General features: G+C 41.5%; 1 protein-coding gene across 2 annotated transcripts; it reads right to left on the bottom strand.

Annotated features, from left to right (window-relative positions):
• Positions 1-8,323: 8,323 nt before the first annotated feature.
• Positions 8,324-26,770, bottom strand: si:ch211-195b13.1 (STKc_SGK domain-containing protein). 2 transcript variants are annotated; one of them, XM_068006775.1, is made up of 13 exons: positions 26,702-26,770; positions 22,987-23,062; positions 22,338-22,413; positions 22,198-22,241; positions 21,311-21,368; positions 21,029-21,112; positions 20,311-20,442; positions 18,917-19,029; positions 17,975-18,098; positions 16,883-16,978; positions 15,041-15,196; positions 14,024-14,113; positions 8,324-11,047 (listed from the first exon to the last, which is right to left on the bottom strand). In XM_068006775.1, the coding sequence occupies exons 1-13, from the start codon at positions 26,733-26,735 to the stop codon at positions 10,877-10,879; spliced, it is 1,254 nt and encodes a 417-aa protein (XP_067862876.1). In that variant the 5' UTR covers positions 26,736-26,770; the 3' UTR covers positions 8,324-10,876. The 2 variants fall into 2 exon arrangements, with proteins under 2 accessions (XP_067862876.1, XP_067862875.1); XM_068006774.1 differs by lacking the exon at positions 26,702-26,770 and adding an exon at positions 23,701-23,900.
• Positions 26,771-27,278: the final 508 nt, after the last annotated feature.

Genomic DNA, 27,278 nt, shown 5'->3' with positions numbered 1-27,278 from the left:
ATTTCTTTTCTCAGGCACAATTATATTGATCTTGTTGAATAGCACATGCTACACACGTACACTGTGATGTGGTTCAGTGTTGCACACCTAAGTGAGCCACAGAACTGTGGATATAATTTATGGCCTGGCACAGCACTGGTTGAAACCATCATTTGAAACATTTTAATTTGTATGGTTAAAAATAACAGCTTTAATAAAGCTGAGAATAAAGACCTAGAAAACCTAAAAGGACATTTCATGTTGATAAAAAGTAGCATTCCCAAATGTTTTAGTGCTGGGCCACAGGATATTTAATATTTGTTTGAATCCCAGCACGCAGACAGGGTCCCAATTTAGTGTCTCAAACAAACGTTGGTTGGCGCCTCCAACAATACACTACTCCCTCAGTGCTGCACTGGATAAGAGTGGGAACCCTGGCTAATTTTCCCCTTCCTAACCCAGAGGTGCTGAGTCTAACTGTAGAATCCCGATCATTACCATATCTGAGATAAGCTAACTCAGCATAGAGACTGATCTGGAGGAAAGTAAAAGAGAAATTATGCAAAAAGTAGCGGACAGAATACATGCATCTGAACTGGCTTCCGCCCTTAAGATTTTCCACACTGCATGCCACCAGACCAGAAATGATCACCCAAATTCAGACCATCCAGGATTAGTTCAACTTCAGGAAATAAATGGGCTAAGTCTTGGAAATGGATTACACTCCTGTTACAGTGCAACAGGAATCAATGACTGCATAGGCAAGGTGATGTGAAAGAAATCTGCAACTAGCTTAAGCAGTTCATGGTAAGGTGTCAACTTTAAATGATGAATCTGCATACTTTGAGCATCAAAACTGCTCAAGTGGTATATTTTAGATGTGACACTGACAAACAACTGACCCTCAATACATGTTTTTGGAGCAATTGGAAATCCCTAATCAAGAACCATCACAGAGAGCTTGCTTGAGTCTTAGACCATAAGACCATAAGAGATAGGAGCAGGAGTAGGCCATTCGGCCCCTCGAGTATGCTCCACCATTTAATGAGATGATGGCTGATCTGATTTTTACCTCAACTCCACTTTCCCGCCTTTTCCCCCATATCCTTTGACTCCCTGGCTGATCAAAAATTTGTCTAACTCAGCCTTCAATGTATTCAATGACTCAGCCTCCACAGCTTCTTGGGGTAAAGAATTCCAAAGATTCACGACCCTCTGGGAGAAGAAATTCCTCCTCATTTCCGTCTTAAACGGGTGACCCCTTGTTCTGACACTATGCCCCCTAGTTTTAGATTCCCCCATGAGGGGCAACATCCTCTCAGCATCTACCCTATCGAGTCCCCTCAGAATCTTGTATGTTTCAATAAGATCGCCTCTCATTCTTCTAAACTCCAATGAGTACAGACCCAACCTGTTCAATCTTTCCTCATAAGACAACCCTTCCATACCCGGAATCAACCTAGTGAACCTTCTCTGAACTGCCTCCAATGCAAGTATGTCCTTCCTTAAATAAGGGCACCAGAACTGTACGCAGTACTCCAGGTGTGGTCTCACCAGCACCCTGTAGAGTTGTAGAATGACTTCCCTGCTTTCATACTCCATCCCCCTAGAAATAAAGGCCTATATTCTGTTTGCCTTCCGGATTACCTGCTGCACCTGTATGTTGACTTCTTGTGTTTCATGTACGAGGACACCCAGATCCCTCTGTACCGCAGCATTTTGTTGTATTTCTCCATTCAAATAATATTTTGCTTTTTTATTTTTCCTCCTAAACTGGATGACTTCACATTTTCCCACATTATATTCCATCTTCCAAATTTTTGCCCATTCACTTAACCTGTCAATATCCCTTTGCCGACACTTTCTGTCCTCATCGCAACTTGCTTTTCCACCTATCTTTGTATCATCAGCAAATTTGGCCACAAGACACTCTGTTCCTTCAAGTCATTGATATATATTGTAAATAGTTGAGGCCCCAGCACTGATCTTGATAGTCACGGATTCAATGACATAATTTAACTGCATTTGTCAGTGATGGGGCTAATGCAATATTATAAGTTGGTTGGCATCTTTGAGGTAAGTATCCAGATATGATAATATATTGTCTCAGTCACCAGATTGAATTAGAAGTAGGAGATGCCATTGATTTCAACCATTTTCAGACCTTTATGAATAGACTATACAATCTGTGCAACCATTCACTACTCAACCAGCAGGAATTGGAATAATGTGCTGAAGACCTGGATTTACAAAAAAATGAATTGGCTGTGTATTGGGAGTACAGGACAGTGTGTGTTGTTTGGAATAACTTTGAAGTGCTTCATGCCCAATTCCTTGCCGCTTCAGAAGACAAAAAGAGAAAAAGGGGAGACAGCTACATTCAATGGGCTTTGGAAAGGCTGCACTCTCCTGAATTCATCCATGATCATGGGCCTATTGTATAATGTCCTTTATGAATTCTGTTTTTGGAGTTATTACGGAAGTGGGAATACCACACTTATATATGCAGAAAAGCTACTCAGTCATACAATATGAATCGTAGAGACTATGAAGGTAAAACAAGGCACAGAGACACTGGAGGTGAAAGTTGCAACCCAAGAAAGTCAGCTGATAAGTGTCCCTTTATTCTCCAGCAGAATGCAAGTTCGCTTCAATCACCATCAGCTTCTTTCCAGATTGATAAACCACATGATGATTTGTTACTGTTCGCCGGACATGACAAAAAAATCATGGGGGACAGTAAAGATCAAAGTACAATGTTCTTATTTACTGAAATTACTGTGCTTTATGTGGATTACTGACCAGCAAGAATGCCTATTGATCATGGTAAGGAACAAGTTGAGTCCCTGTGTAAAAAGTTTAAATTTGTGCCACAAATCATCAAGGATGCTTATTGTGATTTCAAAGCTGATGACCAGAGGCGACATGAGGAAAACATTTTTTACGCAATGAGTTGTTATGATCTGGAATGCACTGCCTGAAAGGGAGGTGGAAACAGATTCAAAAATAACTTCCAAAAGTGAATTGGACATATACACTTGAAGGGGGGAAATTTGCGGGGCTATGGGGAAAGAGCAGGGGAGTGGGACTAATTGGATGGCTCTTTCAAAGAGCCGGCACAGGCACGATGGGCCGAATGGCCTCCTTCTGTGCTGTATCATTCTATGATTCTATGACTCTATGTTGAATGTAATTGCACCAACGAACTTGTGCCATTAATTAACTGTACAAAGGTGATCATTGTTGCTCATTTCCTTGCTGAGTGCGAGCACAGCTTTAACCACATGAACTTAATTATCACCCCAACATGCTCTGTGCTGCTAATCAGGCCTTCCCTGAAATCATGGGCTGAAATTTCACATTGTTACTCCTTCCAGTAATTTATATTCTTCCTGTAAGTACATTAAGTAACTTAAAATTAATGGATGAAAATCAGAACAGCCGCTACTTGCTGATTTTGTGGCCAAGGCTCCACATCGGCAGTGAATTGGTGTGATGATACCATGGCTATTGACTTTGCGGTTGAATTCACACTGTACAATATTAGCAGCATGGAATTCCTTTGCCTGCTATTTTAATGAAGGTATTAACCCACTTGTTTTAAACAGGTTAAAATAGTGGGCAAAGGAATTTAATAGAACAGATTAATGCGTTTGTTACTAATATCACACATTCATTTTGATCCATTGAGAACTCCAATAGTTGGGCTATTGGCTGCTGTAAACTTTAGTAAGTTGTTTATCCTCATTTTTTTTTTCTGTGTTCTCCCCCATTTTTGGAATACGAGTGCAAGTGCACATGCAAATCACATTGTCAGAAGCAAGGTGCAGTTTTTCTTTTCTCGCCCACTGCCAATGATTGCAATAGAAGCGCAGAAGGCATGCGTTATTACGTTCAGTGGCTCTTTATGATATGAGCTGCCTTGCATTGATATGGTGTACCACTGCCCTCTAGTGAATTCTCTCTGTAGCTGGAAATGAAATGTGCAGCTCCAGCAAGTTCAGCATGAGAGTAAAGATGAAGCACTCAATTTTCCTTGAAATTTACACCAGTGACAGTGTGATTTTCCTTTACGCGCTGAACTTTAGGACATGGCTTGATGGTTACCACATGGAACATTGCATTCACCTACAAAGCAACAGTGACTGCATTTCAAAGTAATTCATTGTTTTTGAAGCATTTTGGGGTGCTTCTGAAAGTCGTGGTAAATTGTTATATACTTTGCATTACTGAGGGAGTGCTGCATTGTTGGAGGTGCTATCTCTTGGATGAGATGTTAGCCCAATTTTCCTTTGCAAGTGAACGTAAAAGGTCCCAAGACACTATTCGAAGAGCAGAGAATTCTTCCTCAAGTAAAACCACTAAAAACAGAGAGACTGATCATTCGTCTCATTTACTATTTGTGGAATCTTGCTGTGCACAAATTAGAGGCTGCAATTGCTTACATAAGAACAGAGACTTCACTTCATAAGGTAATTCATTGGTTGCACAGTGCTTTGGGATGTCTTGAAGACATGATAAGGTGCTATATAAATGCAAGTTCTTTCTTTTCTTTCTCAATGTTTGATCAATTAAAGAACAAATGCATATACCCATAAAAGGACAATGTGTTACTCTGCACTGTTGTGTATCTGGCTATCAGAAGTACAGTCTGAATTATTATTTCCCTCAAGCCTAACTTAGTAACATATATCAGAATACAAACATACAGCATGGATTTAATCAACAGAATTTCAAATAAACTATTGTGCATTAGGTAACTGGGTCAGGGTCGTGGTGTTCAGGGTCAGAGGGGAGGGTGGAAGTCCAGCCCTGTCTGGACACTGGGGGCTGGGAGGAGAATCCACCCCATGTCACTCATTCTTCTCAACAGGAATATGGGGATGGAATCACACTGATTTTCCTCCGCTATCTTGCCCAAAATCGGATGGGAAAATGGTGGAAAAGCGAGGAAAATTTGGTGAGGTCTACCCAAATTCAATTTCCCTCAACCCCCACCCCTGCCAGGACCACTAATGACCACCTCTTTCCCACCTGTCACATGCAAATGGCGTCCACCTGTGTTAACGATGCTTCCCAGGATGGCCAGGTGGTGGTACGCCCCAGGAAATGGTGATAACGGCCTTACAGGGGCCTCCCCTCCCCTTCATTTTGGTCCTAACTTGATTATACAGGCCTCAGTCTCAGCCGAGGTCTACATTTGCCAATTCCCTGATTCTTGGGGGTCTTCTGCCCCTTTAATGCCTGGTCACTTCTTCTGGCGCTGCAGTGCCAGGGTTTTGCATCCAAGCAGTAAGAGGCTTCCCCTTGGCGACAGGAATCACGTCTGGAGCCCGTGATGCATGGGTAATAGACGCCAACCCAGGAAACTGGGTCAGGGTTGTGGTGGTGTCAGAGGGGTGGGAGGATGCTCCGCCCTGCCTGAACACTGCTGCGGGCGGAGCATCCAGGTCAATCATTCTTCTCCACAGGAACTATGGGGGTGGAATCACATGCTCATATGTAGTTTCTCTATCTGCTTTTTTTAAAGAAAAACCTCAGGCACCCATGGATTATTGCTAAAGAGGAATTTCATAATCACACATTAACATATCTGTTACTAGTATTGAACAGTGCAATTCCAAACCCCTATGCCCTAAGGCAACTGGTTTTCATTCTTCATGTGAAAATGGACCGAACTGTGGAATGTGATCCCCAAAACCTCAGTAAAAATCCTGGAATTCTGTGTGATGAAAATGGAATTCAACATATTCAGTCAATGTAAACCACTGGCCAAGCCGGTTTCTGTTTATTATCTGATGTATGTCGCATAGTTGCTCATGTCTTGGAATTAAAACAAAAGTGCTGGAAATACACAGCAAAGAAAAGGTAGGTTAAAACAACAACAACTTGCATTTATATAGCGCCTTTAACGTAGTAAAACGTCCCAAGGCACTTCACAGGAGCGATTATCAAACAAAATTTTGACACTGAGCCACATAAGGAGGTATTCGGACAGGTGACCAAAAGCTTGGTCAAAGAGGTAGGTTTTAAGGAGCATCTTAAAGGAGGAGATAAAGGTAGAGATGTTTAGGGAGGGAATTCCAGAGCTTAGGGCCTAAGCAGCTGAAGGCACGGCCACCATTTGTGGAGCAATTAAAATTGGGGATGCGCAAGAGGTAAGAATTAGAGGAGCACAGGGATCCAGGAGGGTTTTAGGGCTGGAGGAGGTTACAGAGATAGGGAAGGATTTGAAAAGCAGGATGAGAATTTTAAAACCGAGGCACTCCTGGACTGGGAGCCAATGTAGGTCAGCGAGCACATGGGTAATGGGAGAATGGGACTTGGTGCGAGTTAGGATACGGGCAGCAGAGTTTTGGATGAATTCAAGTTTATGGAGGGTAGAAGATGGGAGGCCGGCCAGGAGAGCATTGGAATAGTCAAGTCTAGAGGTAACAAAGGCACGGATGAGGGCTTCAGCAGCAGATGAGCTGAGGCAGGGATGGAAACGGGCGATGTTACAGAGGTGGAAGTAGGCGGTCTTGGTGATGGAGAGGATGTGTGGTCGGAAGCTCATCTTAGGATCAGATAGGACGCCAAGGTTGCAAACAGTCTGGTTCAGCTCAGATGGTGGCTAGGGAGAGGGATGGAGTCGGTGGCCATGGAACGGAGTTAGCGGCGGGGACCAAAGACAATAGCTTCGGTCTTCCCAATATTTAATTGGAGGAAATTTTTGCTCATTCAGTACTGGATGTCAGATGAGCAGTGTGACAAATCAGAGACAGTGGAGGGATTGAGAGAGGTGGTGGTGAGGTAGAGCTGGGCTTCGTCCGTGTACATAAGCAGAACTCACATTTTGGTCCTTAATTGATCAGATTTCTGACATTCTATTGTACATTAATTTTTCTTTTCTGGGTGTTGATTGAAAACTTGTTTCAAATACTTGGGCTCAGCCCCAAATTAGCTTGAGAATCACACTGCAAAGAAGTCAAAAGTCCAGGTTTACAGCTGATAATATTATTTAATACAGTCTCCATAAGATGTTACAGCACCATCGAGTGGGCATATAGTTTTTTCTTTCCCACTCCATTTTTCTTCTGACTCGGGGCATTTCCCAGATTTCATTTTCTCTTGAATGGGCCCCAAGATTTTTTTCTCCTTTTAAGCCTCTCCCAGATTACTTGGCCGCTGCTGTATTGGCCGGGAGGGGGGGCGGGAGGTGATGGGGTTCAGAGTGCTCGGCAGTTCAGCTGGTCTTTACCCGTCATTCTTATGTTTGCATTGGACCCAAGCACACTTCACTGAGTGGCCCATGTTTAAGTGTTGCAAGATGAACACCCAGTCATGAACCAGTGGTCACATCCCCTGAGGAAGTTGCAAAGCCAGTTCATATATCATGAGGTATCAGCTTCCTAATTAATCCAGGAAGTTTATGCCTACTGAAAGCTCTAGAAATGTTGAGGGTTGTGGAGTCACCACAATGAGCACCGAGAGAATAATCACACCATTTCCAGACAGTGAGATTCATAAGATCACAAGACAGATTTGGTTTGAAGCCAAACTCACAACCAGTTAGCAGGTTGTTGTGGTTCAGTTCATGCCAACAGCCTGTTCACGAAAGATTGCTGCTTAATTGCCTTTTTGGAAGGGGGGCGGGGGGGTGAAAAGAGAAAGGGGGAAGGGTTCATAGAATCCTTCAGCACAGAGGGAGACTATTTGTCCCATCATGCCTGTGCCAGCTCTTTGAAAGAGCTATCCAATTAATCCCACTCCCTTGTTATTTCCCCATAGCCATGCAATTTCCACCCCCATATATTTATCCAATGCCCTTTTGAAAGTTACTATTGCTTCCACCACCCTTTCAAGCAGTGCATCCCAGTTCAGAACACGCTGCTTAAAAAAAATTCTCATCTCCCCCGGTTCTTTCACCAATTATCTTAAATCTGTGCCCTCTGGTTACTGACCTGCCAATGGAAACAGTTTCTCCTGATTTCCTCTATCAAAACCCCTCAATTTTGAACAGTTCCATTAAATCTCCCCTTAAGCTTCTTTTGTCTAAGGAGAGCAATCCCAGCTTCTCTAGTTTCTCCATATAACTGAAGTCCCTCAGAGGATTTTACCAAAGCTTTGCAAAATTGGCCTCTGTTTCCCTGTCTCCCACAGTAAATTGCACAACTCGAGGGCAGGGAAGGGGATGGGAGTGGGATGATCATGCACATGGGCAGCACATGTCTGAATGGGGCAGACTTGATCGACCAGATGGTACTTTTCACATCCTTTTTCATAAGTTCATATGAGACTTTAGAAATAAAAAAAATGTACTTCACTACTTAAAAAATACATAGAACCAACAAAACCAGCAGTCTTTACCACAATAAGCATTGTTTATTGTTTCAAGTCAAAATTTGTGTTCATTATAAACCAATACATTATTAGATTTAGAAATATGTTGCAGTTAACAAGTCAATAAACAATGCAATACAGATGGTCTGATCTTGTACTGTGCTTACCTATATACAATATATCTAGAGATCTATATTTTAGATATATGTACATACACCAACTCACATCAGTAATGCATAGGTTTACATTAATGTTTTTAACTATTAGTTTTTCAGGTGAGTCTTAAAACATAAACCCATGCATATAAAAACTAATCTAGATGGGCTTTCAATCGGATTAGCCATTTAGGGAGGGGGAGGGGTAGCTATGTGTAAAAAAATTGTAAACAATTCTTTGAATACATTTGCAATGTTTCTACACAGGCCAACTCTTCCTCATTGGTTGGCAATCCGGTTACTAGGCCCTGTGTTGTCACCAGGCTTATTAAGCATGCTAGAACCAATACACCATGGGAAAAATGGTTCACACTTTAAAATGTTGTGCAATACACTTAATTCATCATCTCAAATGGCTCCCAACTCTAATACTTCACCCTAGTGTTATAAGGTTAAGATGCTCTTTCCAAATGACTGGGTGTTTACACAGTTGAGGAAATCATTGTGAATGTTACATGCTCACCATTATATTTTGCTGAAATCCTAGTGACAACACTGACTGAACCTATTATCAGATCACACCTATCCACTTTGTAACTCAGCAGCGATATAATTGAAGATTGTGAGGCAAGTGAAGTACTTTGCTGTCAATTTCAGCCGTACAGCTCGCATTTAAAAAAAATAAATATTCACCGACAGTTTCAAAAGTCAGTCTCAAAGATATGTACCACAACATTTCAAACACTGCTCTCTCACTTCTAAAATGTTTCCAAGGAGCCTCTTGTTTACAACATGTGTAAATAATAGAAATTAAACAATCTTCCAAATATGAAAGAAATATCAATACAGCAGTTAGTTATTTAACCCTTTGAGTACTGATTATTCTGTAGCTTTCAAACTGCAATCTCATAACATCGGTAGGTGATAAATCTTTAGATAGGCTGAGCTAGCATCACTGCCACGTCCTACTGGGATGGTCCAATCTCTTGGGTGTTGACAGATCCTCCCTCGCCACCTCCCCCCTACCATAGTTTCTCTTCCCTCTCATTCCGATAATCACTCGACTGATTTTTTTCATTTCCCCTCCCCATCCCTTTTAATCCTTCATCCAATGCTTCCCCCTGCTCCCTCCCCAAAATTCACTCTTCTTCCCTCTCCCAGAACCTCAAAGCTGGAGAACTCCTAACCCCTGAGTCTTTCCTTTCTCCTAAAACCACCTGGCTTTTAAAACTCAACCCTGGCATCACCCCAAATCTAATTTATTGCATCTACTCTTTTGCTCTTCAGCCTTGGTCTTGTCCTGCTGGCCTTGCAATTAGGTTTCTCTAATTTAAAACAAAATCTTAAATGATTGATTCGTAACATTGATTAGAAAGTTGAATTGGAGAAATATATAGAATTTGGAATAATTTAATTCACAATATTCAACTAAAGGACTAATATCTGGTTTAATTTTGATGCAGTAATACTACTGTAGTCTTCAAAGGGTCAAAGATTAACAGGTAATAAGAATTGATGTTCAACTCTTGGTTTGAGCACAGTTGCTCTTCTGAAAGTTAAAACGAAGACAAAAAGTCTTCAGTCCATACATCAACATCCTCAATGCCTCTTGTGGCCAAAACAGTAAAATGTATTCACATGAAAAACACATGCAAAGTCTCAGTTCTGCTGGTATAAAGATTTCAAGTTTGCAAATGGTCCTGACTTGTATTTTATCGTCATTAAGTACTTCATTAAAGACTAGAACTGTAACAATTTGTCAGTTCTTGTGTGGAATGTAGCACGTTTCTTGCAACTGAGAGCAATCTCGTGGATTGGATTGAAAGTGGGCTGGAGTCTTTTTCCCTAAAAATTTTGGCAAATGGTAGCATCATTTGCATTGTGTACCAGGAATCACTTTACAAGAGCTGCATTTCTCGCTCAACCAGTCTGAGGAACGAGCTTGTTTTCTGCCAAATTCTCACTTGATTTTTTAAAAAGCACTGGAACTAAAGTGGCTGTTTGATAGACTTTTGTTAGTTGAATGTTTAATGCACTTTGCTGCTGTGGTGGAGCTCATTTGCATGAGTAGCTCTGAAGAATGTGCTTTTTTAAAAAAAAAAGCTTCTCAGTAGTGATATTTCAGAGACCTCACTTGTATAGTATGGGCAAGCTGAAAGGGAAATTGTGAACACAGACAATTCATACATGGCAATACTTTAGACAGAAGAGATGACCAGATCCTTTCACTGGTGATGTTGATAAATACTGAAGTCCACACAGTTCACAATAGGAAGACACTTTCTCCTACGGAGAAGTTCTCTTCAGCAAAGAGATTCTGAGAGGACATCTCTCATGCAATAAGGTGCACAATGTGCAAAGGGTTTCTACCTCAGCCATTCTTTGCTATTTAAAAAGGGCAGAACAGTCTAGCCAGTTTATTATAGGTAGGTATCATCTACAGGAGGAACATAGGAGAATCCAAGGAAAGCTTCAGCAGCCTCTCTGGCACTGGCAGTAATCAGAAAATCTTCAGAGGACCTTGCGACTGAGTTTGGAACAGGCTGCTGGGTAAATTCTGGGTCAAAGTGTTGCAGGTCAGTGGGTCCAGACTGCGAAAGACAAAAAAGAACACTTATTTTTTTAAGATGGAATTTTTCCATTATTCAAAAGGATGGTCACGATAAATGTTTTGAAATTAACCTCTGAGCATTAGCGCACAAAGACAGATTCGTATGAAATTCTTTCATTGGCTATTTTAACTTTGATGTTAATAGTCATGTTACAATAACAAAAAAAAAATCCATCTGAACTTAAATGTTTGTATGCTAATACCCAAAGAATCTAATATCAAAAAGGGAAGATATACCTCAGTAAATCATGAATATTTGGGTTGCAGCTATACCCAAGATAGAGTAAAGCCATGAGCCATCTGTAGCAGCAAGCACTGGATGGATTATTCATCCAAACAACAACTGATACCAAGAACACTGCATTGAAGACAGCACCTTTTTATGATTGAAGGTAACAATCTAGATCAGTGTCAAGGGAGGTTAACCCACCCATTCTGTAAGTTCATAGAATATGCTTTGTCAGTACTAAAGGTTTCTTGGTATTGAAAAATACAACAAGTACACTGAAAATATCACTGCTTTTTTGGCACAGTCCCCACCATTGATAGCGGGCGCGTTCGTTCAAACGCGATTTGTCCACTATACGCGATGGCCAGTATAATGGGGTAGCGCTAAGACAGTACTCCACTGGTGTACATACAGAAACCAGACAATTTACCAACACAATACCGACTGGAAGTCCTTATAACAGAGAAAAAGGCGCCTTCATTAATCATTCTGAAATAGTCAGAATTCCTTAACCAATAAATACAAGTGATTGTTTTAAACAACATTGCATTAAATAGATTAAAAAGATTACTTTGGCCAGAATAATTGGATTAAATTTCTGTTCAGAACAACGAAATATTGTGTCATGTTTAAGAGTATCATGACACATGTAAACATGAAATTAGGATTGGTGAAGGATGTTTAAAGTCTGCTGCCAGGGCTTTCTACTTTGACTCGAAAGTCACTGTTGGACTTTAATTGGTGAAAGAATTGCTTTTTGCTTTTTTTTTTTGGAGGGCATCAGATTCAATTAAAAAAACATTTAGAACAAAAACTAGCAGTTTTTAAATCTCAGTTTAAAAAAAAACATGTTTGGGATTAAAGCTGAAACATTCTTGTTTTTCTTAATAAGCCCAGCTCATGTGATCGAGGATTCCAAGTGAGTAATCACAGCTGTTTCTGCCAGAAATAAATGGAGCACTTAAGACACTATGACCGGTAACTTTGAAATTGACTGTAATGCAAATGGATAATGGTTATCGCTTTTTGGCATATAGGCAGCTGCCCATTTTAAATGTGCATGTTTTAAGTATTGTACAGCCAATACCTAGAACTAAGTAGCAGTCGTTTTATCGAAGAATATTCATTGTGGTGACACCTTTTGCTATCGGGGTCTGCAGATTTAATGTGCACCATTCACATCCTTACAGACTATGATAACAGCAGTAAACTAGGTGTCTTACAGCAGTTCTGAGAAAGTTAGGGTGTGCCTCAAATTACTGTACTCTTCACTGTATAACCTATCTGAATCTTCCTTCCATTTCAGAAAGTTCCATAAAAACAGTAAGATCATAAATGTACAGCCCCCACACACTGCTTGTAACTGGTGTGTTCGTGTTGATGCGATTTGCCCGCTATATGCCAGGAGTGGTAAAACCATCAAGGTAAATAACCAACATTTTTTTTGATAACAGGAAATCTCACTGAGCAACTGCCTCTCCTAATTGTTAAGCAATTGCATCCAAAATCTCATCACCAAGGGAACTCACTTTAACGAGGTACAAACAGCTCATTGAAACTGCTCGAGGGCCTGACTGGCTGGAAACAGCAAAAGCTTTTAAATGGGTAAGTATTTATTGAACTGCACAAACACTAAGCAGTGCCTTTGTAATTGACTCCTGTGGAAGTGGCAAATGGTTAGCGCTATTTGCCCGATATAGGCAGCTGCCAGTGTTAGTGGTGGGGACTGTAACTAGAAATACAAAACTTTTGCTCCCCAATGGTTCAGCACCACATCAGGTGCTGTATTCACACTGAGCACACAGACTAAGCCATCAGCCCTGATTCCTGGTCAATATAAGTTAATTGATCTCAGGGCAGTAATAGGGACCCGACACATGGCCCCCGAATTAACGAGGGGGAAAACAATTAACCAGAGTTTCTGGGAGTCAAAAATCTCAAAAGAAAAACAGGAGAATGTCCTTTCTTTCTGTAATCAAATGACATGTTTCAAATCTTGTTCCTTATTCCTTAATTGCAGAGAAAACTGACAAATTTCATCTCCCTACCCCAGTGCTATGCAGTCTATGATGGACAGTGCCAATGTTGGATGAGAACTGGATTAGGGCCATCAATCCTGCACCCCGCCCCCGCCGTGCTCCAATAGTCAACACTCGTGGTCTATGTTCAGACATGAAAAGCCACTTTAAACAGATACCAGAGAGCTGGCAGTGGCTGTTTTCAAGAGAGACGATGAATTGTTACAACACAGCAATGGTCACACTCCAGTGACCAACCCTTTGTTAACTGTACAGTAAAATATATTTGTGAATCTGACTTAAGTGTTGCAAAAGCAGTAACAGGGTTGGGGGGGGCTCTGATGGAAATGTGAAGACTGAGCAGTTTATTGTGGGAGATACACTCTAGTCTTACAATTACACTGTGCCTCTTAAGATAATGAACAAGGAAACTTTATACAAACATGTTAAGTGTTCACAGGATTATGTTCACACAAAGCACCATTGCAAGGCCCTTGTATTTTTAGTCTTTATAATATACACAGGAATAGTTACTGGGAGAAAGCATGTGAAGTGAGGGAGGTTAAAAACTGAATCACAAATACATTTCAAAATGAAGGAATATAATCTGTCTCTTTGAAATACCATGGCTTGTATAAAGAAGCCTCCAGCAGAGTAGTTTCTAGGTCAAAATAGTTTACCAAATACTGAGTGGATTGATTCTACTCACCACTGTAGGAACAAATGGAGGGGAGATTTTCTTAGCCATGAGATCATCCCAATTAATTGGTGAAAAGAAAGAATGGAACTTTAGCTCCAACTGTGGAAGTGAAGAAAAAAAAAAAAAAAAAATCACAAAACATGTTAGACTCCCCTTGACAGCTCAGTGAGTTTATCCAGCCAGTAACTAAGTTAGCTGCCCTCCGCTAGGACAGTGGTTAAGTGGGCACTACAATTGGGTTAGAAGGGGGGGCAGAGTTTCCTCTCCTCATCACCATTCAGCAACCAACCACTGCTGGGGGTGCCTATGTGGATGTAGAATTTGGCTGTGAGATGCCCCCCCTCAAGGTCAAATAGTTCAACCTCACTCTCCAGACTCATACACAAGTAATTGCCACTTGTATGAGACACCACTGGCTGCTCGGTAGCTACAGAATCATACCCCAGCAGAGAGTCAATACCTTCAGGAAAGTAGGGGAGCAGGTGGAAAAAATTGGCAAGGAAAATTCAAACATGTAATAGATCTCTCTAGGATCTGAATGCTGCAATTGAATTGAAACTGGAACAGGAACACCACAGGGAGGACCAGGTGGGACAGCTTAAAATGGGCTGAATTGTTACTTAATTTGAGAGAACAAAGTGTTAAAATTGGATAGCTGTGTGGTAAAGGATAGAATACTGGAGCCTGGTCTTTAGTTGCTTCCAAGCCTTTATTCACAGATTCCCCTTACACACACCACACCCTAGCTAAGTTCTTCCATAAAAAGGATACACGAGAATCCCCAATTGATACCCACCACCTGAACACAATTAACACTGATGTAAATCATACAATTAACACAAGCAAACTAGGCAATACAACTGAATAACATTCTTCATACCATTACAAAATAGATTTCAGTGTAGTTTAACAAACATTTAAGTAAATGGTGCCTTGCATCTGAAAAGTACTATCTGAAATATGTTAGGAAGGTTTGATGTTCAAATTTACCAGACACAAAAACCCCACACTATCAGAATTACTTACAAAGTCATTCTTGGCCCCTAGTCGCTGTATTCTGTCTTTTTGCAGCAGACTCTTAAGCAGTTCTTGGGCAGAGTTCGACGTGTTGGGTTTGAGCTGCAGGGGCTTGTGTAGGATGTTGTTGTACATTTCAGCTGTGTTCCGGCTGTAAAATGGGGGCTGAGATAGAAAGGATTTGATCAGAATTTGGTATGGGTGCAGAATCTCACCCAGCTCTGGGTCGAAAACAAAGCTTGGCGTACTGAAATACATGAATGAAGATCGGGGCTTTGGCCGCGCAAAGATACAAACTCTTTTTAAAGAAAAGAGCATTTTACTCTCAGAATGTAACTACATAAAATATAATGGGATGCATTTATTCTCCCTGTACCCCTCAACTCTTTAAAAAGTACTTGGACCTGCACCTAAAGTGCTGTAATCTGCAGGGCTACGGACCGGGTGCTGGTAGGTGGGATTAGAATGGGCACCTGGTTGTTCTTCGAGACGGTGTGGACACGATGGGCCAAATGGCCCCCTTCTATGCTGTATCTTTTCTATGGTTCTAACATTAACTTCAAAACCCTCCATTGCCTTGCTCCACCCAATCACTCCAGTCTTCTAAGATGCATCTTCCACTCTTCTGACTGTTTACTGTGCACCTTCCCTTGTCACTGCATCAGTAGCACAGCCTTCTGTCACCATCACCCTACACTCTGCATCTCACTCTCCCTAAACCTCTCTGCCTTGTTATCACAGTCCCCATCTTCAAAAGCCTCCTCAGAGTCTATGCCATTAGCTTTGGGCACCTCCCCTAACATTCTCATCCATTTCCTGTTCAGCTCCCCTATAAAGAGAGATGATAGGAGTGAGCCTTTGGCTTATTGGTGGCATTTCCACCTCTGAGTCAGAAGTTGAAGGGTTCAAGCCTCACTCCAGACAGCCATGGTGAGCGGAGACCGGAAAATCGGCTCTGTATACTGGACTGACACCCAGTAGGGGTACTTGTGGCCTGCCCCCATCGTAAAGGGTAGGTGGGGCTTTGTAGCCTTGGTTGCAGCCCAAGTAGAAAATACTCCAAGGATAAAACCATGAGAATGGCAATGGGGGAAACCACCTCAGCTCCTCTTGCCTAGTGTGTAGCTCAAGGATCTCCTGTGTGAGACTTGAGTTAGGACCTGCCCTGAGGCACTACACAGTGGACAGATGGATGGAATTTTGAGATACTGTGCTCCCAGCAGACAGCAGCACTCATGGTGCACAGGTCAGAAAATAATGGTTACAGCACTGTAGCCCTCTCTCTGTCCCATGCTCCGTACAAAGAACGAACAAACTTGCATTTAGTGTCTTTCATAACCTCAGGACATGCCAAAGCACTTTACTGACAATGCAGTACTTATGAAATGTAGTCACTGTTGTAATGTAGGCAATGCAGCAGCCAATATGCACGATGTAAAGTCCCACAAACAGTAATGAAATAAAAGGACCAGATAATCTGTTTTAGATGTTGCACGAGGGATAAATATTGGCCAGAACACTGGGAGAACTTCACTGCACTTTTTCCAAATTGTGCCATGGGATCTTTTACATCCACCCGAGGGGGCAGACGGGGCCTCAGTTTAATGTCTCATCTGAAAGACAGCACCTCAGATAGTGCAGCACACCCTCAGGTGTTGACATGCCCAAGAATCGAGTGGGGCTTGAACCCACGACCTTTGACTCAGAAGCAAGAGGGCTACCAATGACCCAAACACCTTTCCCTACTGAGAACTCATTTACTTGCCATTGCACAGTAACGTTATTACCAGAGTCCACTTAGTCTTTGAAATGACCCATTACTGGATGATATTTATTCAAACATATACCTACCAATCCATACAGCATTTCATACAGCACAGATCCGAGGCACCACCAATCAACTGTTCGATCATAGGCTTGCTTCTGTAACACTTCAGGGGCCAAATACTGAAAGACACAAGCATTTATATTAGATACTTTTGCAAGCTACTTTATGCTGCATTTATATCACATACTTCATCAAGTGTCCTTTAGGAGAAATTGAGATTTAACCATTGCCTCTTGCCCTGACACCACAAATGGTAGTCACGATTTTCCGATACATACTGCTGTCAGCCAAGGATTCCCACCACCAGTGCTCAATCTAAGTCACCCCCGACCCCAACATTTTAACTCAGGCGGAAGCCCTGGTACAAGTTCAGATGAGTTCCCAAACCTAGAGTTAAAAGGCATCCTTCTCATTGAATCAAAAGCTCCCAAAGACATTTGCTTCCTAACTCAGCCCCGGAGTTGTAAATTCAGTGAATACTGGATTAGTTCATGAATGTTGGCTCCCATCAGGAAAATTGGAAAGAAAGATGTTGCTCTATCCACTCACTGAATGATTTCTGGTTGCTTTGTGCAGTGACAAACAGCACAGGAGGATTTCCTATATTTGGTGTTTGCAGTGAAAGTGTTTAAAAAGAATGGGGGGGGGAGGGGGGGGGTCTCCCGATTGCTCAGCATAATTTCGGCAGAAGATCCACGGAATCTGTGGACAAATTATGCAAACAGTGTTTACGCTGTTTCTCCAGAGTTTCTGCGGATCTTCTAAAGTTACAACAGATGATCGAGAGAACAGCCCCCCCGTGGAAAATCACCCCCAATACTTATGGTTTCAGTAGAAATAGGAAACAATGTGTGTTTGGGGGAGAGAGAGAGATTTCCTCTGCATGCTATGTGTAATGAAAGTGTGAGCTTGTTCTCTACTAGCAGGTGTCTGACTTTGTAACACATGGTGCACAGAGGCAATCTTGCTGCAATATTTACAAAGTCAACCAGAGGAAATCTTCCCCACAGGTGTGCGTAGGGGATGTGGTGCAGCAGTGTACGATTGCAGTCATCTGGGAATCAGTTTTCAGACCTGCATGCCACGCAGTAGGAGGGAGGTTCTTGATCACTTACCTCTGGAGTACCGCAAAAGGTGGAGGTGGTTCCGTTTGGTTCCACTCCTTCCTTGCACAAGCCAAAGTCTGTTAGCACAATGTGGCCCTGAGAGTCCAGGAGGATGTTTTCTGGCTTCAAATCTCTGCATTAAAAAAGTGCATGTTTAGTGACTTTCAATGTTCTTTATGTAATAAGATACAATTAATACAGGAGAACTGACACTTGTAGGGCCAGTTATGAGGAGAGACTAAGAAACACTTGGGCTTTTCAGCTTTTGAAAGGTGATGACTAAGCAGGACATCAGTGAGGCAGACAACAACTTCCATACAGCACCTTTAACACAGATAAAATGTCCCAGTAATTCACAGAGGGAGAAAGGAATGAAGATACAAGGCTGTAAATGCTAATGTCAGGAAGTTCTTTTTCAGTCAGTGAGTACCGTGTGGAATGAACTTCTGGATAGGATAGTAGAGGCAAAAGTCTTTAGATCATTTACAAAAAGTTGGGGAGTCGTTTTAACCTAACTCACTGGATGGGATTGGGTGGGTTAGGTTAAAATTGCTCCAGTGGCAATGGGGCACTATAGGTTCTTTCTGGACTGATGAGGTAACATCAGCTGAATGCCCTTCCTCACCCATATTTACCTTGTGATCTACGAGCTTCAGATCATGTTTATTTTAGAACTTTCAAGTATTAAAAACTTAGTAGCTTTTAATATTTGCTCTTTTAGAGTTTGATTCTCAGATTTGTATGTAAACACTTATGGTATCACACGGTTATGTATACACCTTATATGCATTTTATAGAGTCCATCCTCCCAAGTCTTAGAATTAGATGTTCCTTGCAGTTGACCAATCACAAGCTTCATTACAAATGTACAGTCACTCAAGTGTCCAAAAGGAAGTAACAAAGAACATTGAGCCTCTTGTGTTAAGCTGACCACTGGTTTTAGTCACATACCTGTAAACAATGTGTAGGGAGTGGAGGTAACCTAGCGCACTGGCAATCTCGGCAGCATAGAACCTTGCTCGGGGCTCCAGGAACACACGCTCTCGCTGAAGGTGGTAGAACAACTGAAAAATACCCAATAAACAAAAAGAATAATCTTTCAATCAGTTGCCATAAATAGCTACTTACATCACAATGGCAAGTAGCAGCCTGGAAAGGATCAGAAACCATCCGTCCACTGCTGTTCATGAAAATACAAGTATGTAATGTATCAGGAATTGATGGCTTCCCACAAATAAGATACTCCATCGCACTGAAATTAAAATAACACTAAATTGAAATGAAGAATTTGAAAAGTCCATGTTTTATTGAGATTAATTTTTCCCCCCTCCCAATTTGTTGCCTTTCCCCTCCTCCCTTCTGTCCTAAACATAATGTCACCAACAGCACTCAAGGGGCCATTCTACACATGACCATGAACAATGGGATAGCTCCACGATAACAGTCAAGCCTGGTGTTATCCTCAGACATCGAAAACATATACTTCCGCCAGGAATCGGTTGAATTGTTCCCTTCCTAATGGGACAGTGAGGCAGATCATGGGCCTGTCTACTGTTCCGGCTGAAGTCTGCTGAGAGAGATTGGGGACCATGGGAAGCTTCCTAACATGTACAGTTAAGCACCATACAACAGCCATTTACTCACTAGGAAAACTGAACAGATCATTAAGATTTATTTTATTGTCTGCTTCAAAAATAGCAGAAAGAGAAGGACTACTGAGCATCTACTGGCTAGAGTGACTGAGTGTTAATTTGGAATTCAAGCACACAACTAGATACCATCTAGTTTAAACTTTATATCGAATTGTGTCTTCAAGTGTCAAAGCAAAAAACTCTGAATAAAATAAAAATCTATAAACATTGACACTATGGGAGCGATTTTAACCAAACCCACCTGTTAGGAAACTGATGGGATCAGATGCAATACTGGTTTAAACCCTGCCCCATTTCACTCTACATTGTAGTCAATGCAGAGTAACATTGGGTGGGATGTAAAACTGGTGTTCCACCAGATTTCACACCTAGCGAGTTAGATTAAATTGACCTTGTGTGTCAAAGGGTTATGTGTCCAGAGGATACCACAGCCAAGCCTGATCCTGTTGCCAGCCTATGTTCCAACAGGGGTCATTGGATAACAGAGACCAGGACGTTGGGACCAATTGAAGCACTCCAACTGGTGATCTGGCCCAAGTCAGCATGTACTGGAAACAGAACCTGGGACTCTGGTCTGTATGGCTTAGTACCATAGTTGACATTACCTTTATTCACTAGGCATCAGGGAGCATTAAGGATTCCTTTCCATGTTACTAAAGTTACTTACTATGAACTATTTTAAATGTTACTTACTTCACCACCGTTCACGTAGTCCAGGACAAAGTAGAGCTTGTCTGCAGTTTGGAAGGAATAGTGGAGCCCCACAAGGAACGGGTGCCTCATATTTTTCAGGAGGACACTGCGCTCAGCCATGATGTGTTTTTGCTGAGAATAGAAACAAAAAAAAAAAAAAAAAAAACTTAGCTTGGTGCTGAAAGGGTGGAATTCCAAAATAGTACTTGGGGAGAGAGCTAGGGTTTTCTGTAGAATTAGCAAGTCAGATGATTTTCTAAGATTGGCAGATGGTCACACCAACATTTCTGCCTTTCTCAGCAGCACTGTTTAATGGTGGGACCGGCCAGCTAAAGTGGGACAGTCTTCCATATCCAAACGTGGAGGTAATATCTTCTCAGGTCACTGCTATTACCATTCATCAGATGGCCACCAGGAGGCATGCAACAGCAACTCTGTCTCCCTCTGGTTGGGAGGCATCTGGCTGCTGATTCCCACAGCATAATTAAAATGTAAGAACAGAGTGGACTTGATAAGGAAATAAAAGTTGCATCCTGCCAATCATGGTGCCAAATATTGGTGCTCCAGCATTTTGTGTGTGGCTATGCCACCAGTGATTCCAAAATCCCTCAACAAACCAAAAAAGGGATACGTTACAGTACCAAATTCCTCACCATCCCACTAGGTTTGTTTATGTTTTGTTTCTACCTCGTTCTAATCAGTAAAACTCAAAGCTTACCTCTTTCTTCTTCAGGATCATCTTCTTCTGCAAAACCTTTACTGCAAAATATTTCTCTGTTTCTTTGTGCTTGGCAAGAAGTACCTAAAATGAATGACACATTCTCAAACTGTACTCAATACAGAAATGTATGTCTTTCCATGACAGCACTTGGCAGATTAAAGCATCAACTACAAATTCAATGATCAAAGTCCAGCAAATTAACACTTATGATGACTTATAAACTGATGACATTAGTAAACTCAGCAATCAGAATGGATAAATAGAAAAGTCTGCACTAACCTTTCCAAAGCTGCCTTTTCCAATTATTCGAAGGTAGTCAAAGTCTGATGGCTTCACACTGTATAAATATAATTTTTAAAAAGTTAATTTTTACATTATCTGGTTTAAAATAAGAGTCAGAGTGTCTTGCCCCTTATCATACTTCATATGAAATGAATTACTCTGAAGTGTATTGATTGTTATGTTGGCAAACACAACAGCCATCTTGTATACAGCAAAGCCCCATAAATGGCAGAGATAAACGGCCAGTTTCAGCAATTTATTGAGGGAAGTCCACAACACCAAAGAAGGCTCCTGCTCTTCTTTCAGTTTGTCCCAAGGGATCTTTCATGTCCCCCTGAACCCTTGGAATAGAGAATATTAAAGCTAGTTTAACTATCCCATCCAAAAGATAACACCTCTGACAATGCAGCATTCCCTTGGTGCAGCCAGCCTAGATTATGTGCCTAAGCACCAGACTTGAACCCATTACCTTCTGATGTGGAGATGCCGGTGATGGACTGGGGTTGACAATTGTAAACAATTTTACAACACCAAATTATAGTCCAGCAATTTTATTTTAAATTCACAAGCTTTCGGAGGCTGCCTCCTTCGTCAGGTGAACGATGTGAAACGATTTTCACATCGTTCACCTGACGAAGGAGGAAGCCTCCGAAAGCTTGTGAATTTAAAATAAAATTGCTGGACTATAACTTGGTGTTGTAAAATTGTTTACCATTACCTTCTGACTCATATGGAAGTGCCACTAAAATCCCTCAACAAACCAACAAAAAAAAGGGTATATTACAGTACCAAATTTCTCACCTTCCTACTATGTTTATGTTACAAGCTGACTGTCAAACTAACTGGCATAATATTTCTATACACATACAAAATGTTGCTCTTACCTATATGAGGTTGAAAGGTCAAATTCTTTTGAACCAAGACTTGACTGCAGGGAAATAAAAATGTAAATTGTTAGATTGGTGATTCGGATACCAGGGAAATTGGTACTTAAAAAAATAAAAAACTTACAGCATATACTCACTCGATTAGAATTACAATGGGCTTCTGTTCCCTCTGGTTGGTTTTGGTCAATTTGCAAGAAAACACGGACATCAGGGCTGCAAAATATGAGCATTTCTTTTAATTAAGCGAAGACAGGATAGAACAGAACATCGTGAACATTTTAAGTGCGAGATCTGAGATGTAAAAAAAGACACGGATTTGCAAACCCACAGACAAATGGAGTTGTGTTTATCTTCTGGAGCCAAGTATCCAAAATAAGTTACATATCGAAGCCAAAATTAGTGGCCTTCACGTCAGATGAGTGACATTTATCTATTGTTTTAAACTCGCTTTCCGGGCCGATTTAAGGTAACCGCCGGGTGGTGCCATTTCTCAGCGTTTAGTCTCCCCAAAGAATATATTCAAAAAAAATGCAGTTCATGCACGATCAACGGTTCCATGTTCGTTAAGTTGATAAACAGTCACTTGGCTCTACAAGCTTACATGAGAAGATTAATAATGCACCACCCTTGCGCCCCGGCAACAAGTGCCATTCTAAACCTGGTCTAAAATAAGAACGTTGAACCATACAAATATTCAACTATCAAATGAATTACCCAACCTGAAGGATTTCATGCTTAACACTAAACTAACTGGCGCAAATAAATTATAAAGAAAAAAAAACTTACTGGTGGCAGATCTGAGGGTTAGACACCAACTTCTGTATGAAGTCATTCAACCCCATTTTTCGTTGCTTTATAAAAGCTGGAAAGGAAAAGAAATAAAAATAAATACTCATCAGAACTCACTCTGAAATAGGCTCAAACCCCTCTAATGTGTTGAAATTGTTACATAAACGCCACCCTGTTGGGCTGGTGGCTATCGGTTATTATTCTCTATGCTCTGGAGAATAGTGTACGAGGAAGATAAGGAATGTGCATCACAGTATATGTTACGCGAGTAAAAATGCCAATTCATGTTTCACTGAAATAGTCCAGGGGAGTTATACATCACACTAGTCAGGATCTAACAACATTCGGTTTTATATTCACGCTGAACAATGCAATGCTTAAGAAACAATTGCATTGCCAAATCGTTAAGCATTTGTTGAAAAGCAACTATCAATTCCGAAATAGCAATGAATCAAGAGTCTTGGGCCATTTCCAACTTCTATTTCATTCTAGCCCTCATGCTCAACATCTCAGAGCATAACATCATTTATACTTTTAAGTGGTCTGTAAACCCATCAGGAATTACTGAGTACCACAGAGAAAAGAAATTGCTGAGAACTCCCAGTCACTAATAAAAGGAGCGATGTCTTACTTTAGTCCATATTGTATCCAATTTAAATGATGTATCCAATACAAATGATTGTATCCAATTTAATAAATGTATCAACATACCAGTAAGAAATACAACAATGCCTCTCATTTTGGAATAAGTGAAATCGCCTGCGGTTTCAGTCACAGCCATGTTAGTATCAATCCACAGGAGCAGGTCGGCCGGTTGGAGTGTCTGGTCTGGTCTTGGACTTGCCTGGAAATAATTCCCTTTCTGGCCTCTTGCAACCTGGGACGGGCGGACTGAACGCCGTGCGCTGTCCCGAGCGCCCCCTTTTATACCGGCGCAGAGCTCGCGGGCGCGCGCCTCCGCTCCTCCGCCCCCCCATGCGTCACAATTATTACTCAGGCAACCGAGTTCTCTGACGCAAGGGAGTCCCCGCCCATAAAGATCCAGGCGATTGGTTGGTTGTCATTCAGAAACGCAGCATTCGAATGGCTGCCTGTAAATGTCAATCAAAATCGATGACGCGTCTGGTTCTCCCGGGCTGGCGCCTGACCAGAATGACCAGGGGAGGAGAGGAGAGGATTGTCAGCACCGGCTCCCCAGGGGGACGAGTGACTAAGGAGGCACTGAAAGTCTCGTGATTTGTTCTTGTTTGCAGTTCAGGGCATTTGCATAAGACCTTAAAGCTGTGATACCAGTTAACCAGTTCTTTATCAAACATACATTGGTAGCAAAAAGCAAAATCAAAACAGCAGATGCTGGAAAACCTGAAACAAAAACAGAAAATGCTGGAAACACGTCGCCTGAAACGTTCATTCATTGTTCTCACAGATGCATCTTGTTTCCAGCATTTTCTGTTTTTCCTTTACATTGTTCGCAACTGTTTCTGCAGAGCTGCCAACATTAGGGGGACTATTAAAGAGTGAGATATCTGATCAAAACCAGTGAGACTGATCACAAACTCATTACACACGTGGATTCCGGAGCTATGTTTATTTTGAACAGAGAGATTGTAAAAAAATGTGTCACGTTTATAAATTCAAACTAATGGAGGCTTGGCAGGGTTTTTAATCTTGTTAATACAGTTTCTGAAGAAAACGCCATGGAATCAATCGTTTGAAAATAACACGGTCTGTACTAACATAAAATCCGCAGAAAACACAAATTAATGTTAATTTCAAATTAAATCGGGTTAAGAGGTGTTATTAATACTGTATACAGTTCTGGCTTTCCTCCCTTGGTTTAACCAGGCTTTTCCTATAGTGCTTTCATTCATTGGGGACTTAAGGCTGCTCGAGTCAGATGTTTTGTATTAATCTGCTTGAGATGCATCCGGTTGATGTTGCGGTTAACTTAAGAACACAAGAAATAGGAGCAGGAGTAGGCTATACGGCCCCTCGAGCCTGCTCCGCCATTCAATAAGATCATGGCTGATCTTTTGACCTCAACTCCACTTTCCCGCCCGATCTCCATATCCCTTGATTCCCTTAGAGTCCAAAAATCTATTGATCTCAGTCTTGAATATACTCAACGACTGAGCATCCACAGCCCTCTGGGGTAGAGAATTCCAAAGATTCACAACCATCTGAATGAAGAAATTCCTCCTCATCTCAGTCCTAAATCACTCACCCCTTATCCTGAGACTATGCCCCCTAGTTCTAGACTCTCCAGCCAGGGGAAACAACCTCTCCGCATCTATGCTGTCAAGCCCTCTAAGAATTTCATATGTTTCAATGAGGTCACCTTTAATTCTTCTCAAACTCTCCTCACAGGTCAACCCTCTCATTCCAGGAATCAATCTAGTGAACCTTCGTTGCACCGCCTCTAAGGCAAGTATATCCTTCCTTAGGTAAGGAGACCAAAGCTGTACACTGTACTCCAGGTGTAGTCTCACCAAAGCCCTGTACAATTGTAGCAAGACTTCCCTATTCTTGTATTCCAAACCCCCTTGCAATAAAGGCCAACATAGCTAATTGCTTGCTGTACCTGCATGTTAACTTTCTGTTTCTGGTAACATTGCACACACTGTCCCATTGATGTAATGCTGCATGTTAGAATACCAAACCTTAATAGAAATCAATAGAATCATACAGCACAGAAGGAGGCCATTCTGCCCATCATGCCTCTGCCAGCTCTTTAAAAGAGCTATCCAATTAGTCCCGCTCCCCTGCTCTTTCCCCACAGCCCTGCAAAGTTTTCCCCTTCAGTAGTTATTCTTTAAAACTTTGTTGTGCGAAGTGTACCTATAGTGTCCACCTTTCCGTTCACATCATTTGGTAGTCTACATTTCGAAGCTGCAAGAAAATGAGGGAGGAGGAAGTTACTTTGAATTAACTTGTCTCCCTGACAAGACGGGGCACGTGGGGGGCCACGTGCACATGTTTAAAGAATTATGAAAAGTGCAGACGATCTTCAGCATTCACGCTTCCTAAACTTCAAAACTTCTGGGCAAAGTCCAATTATACGCTGGCTAGCAGCTTCTGTTAAGAGATACGTTTGCGAGGTCTCCAGTATGGAAGTTTACTGAAGGCTTGTGTAATCCGAATCGGAAAAAAAACCGGTGACAGAAGGTCAAATCCTAGCCTAGCCGGAAGAATATTACAAATCCGCCAAGGAGCCAAATGCTTGCCTCCAATGTTACTTATTCGTTGATGCTTTTCTTGAAACAGTGGGTTGCCACTGACTGTTTTTGGACAAGTGCCCAAAGCAGCCTATTTAAATCAAACATCCAGTTATCAAAGCAATACTGTGCAACCCGGCAGCAAACTCTGCACAGCATAGCTCGATATTTTACTCAGTTTTAATCAATAAATATAAATTAGACTGCTAATCAGACGTTGGTTATTGCGAACGTGAACAATAGGAGAATTATACAGCCTGCATCCAATAAACAAAGTACCAAAGCATCGTGAATTTGAGACGAAATACCTCTTGTATGTTCAAGCAATTATTCTCCTTGCAATTACAAAACCGCCTGAAATGATTAGTAGCCACGGAGCAGACAGAGCAAACCCGCCATTAAAAACAATGTCTGATTTTCCTTTATCAACACCGAGTTTCTTCATGCTGAAAGAAAAACGCAAATGTGCAACTCTCAATGTGAAAAAGAAACCTTACCAGTGAATGATGTTTTTGCACTAGCTGTTTTCATGGCTGTTTCTTTCAGCTGGCTCCCCCTGCACTGCCCGTGTTCCTTCCTGCATCTTGATCTTATATATGGCACAAATTGCTCTTGTTTAATGTTTTGCTAGCAGTTCCCCTGCTATTAGCATGAACTAACTAACTGAAGGTGGTTCAACAGATTTGGCAAGTTGAAATAGGGAGATTAAGAACAAAATAGAAAATATTGGAAAATCCAAGGTTGTTCTTATGGTAAATCTATCTAATTTATATAGATAGATAGATATATCAACATTCCAGGTGTCAATGCAAATTTCTGTATCAGACTTAATACTGGAGGGACAGATTTTCCTGTTAGTGCATCAGGTCATATTGGATCACCCGAACACAGTGCATGGACGAAAATTGGGTGGAAAGGATTGCACACCATTGATGTAGCCCACCCCATTTCCCGTCCATTTGAATTAGTGGATTGAATAATGGGTGGGCTCCCTTATGGGCAAGTGATCTTCACTACCTGACTTCCCTCTACGTGCTGTGCTCAAGGGAGCCGATTTATCCAGATGCATGAACA

The sequence above is a fragment of the Heptranchias perlo genome, chromosome 26 (genome assembly GCF_035084215.1).
Source record: "Heptranchias perlo isolate sHepPer1 chromosome 26, sHepPer1.hap1, whole genome shotgun sequence".
NCBI classification, from domain to species: Eukaryota; Metazoa; Chordata; class Chondrichthyes; order Hexanchiformes; family Hexanchidae; genus Heptranchias; species Heptranchias perlo.
The sequence above is the reverse complement of the archived record's forward strand: the minus strand, read 5'-3'. Positions and strand labels throughout refer to the sequence as shown.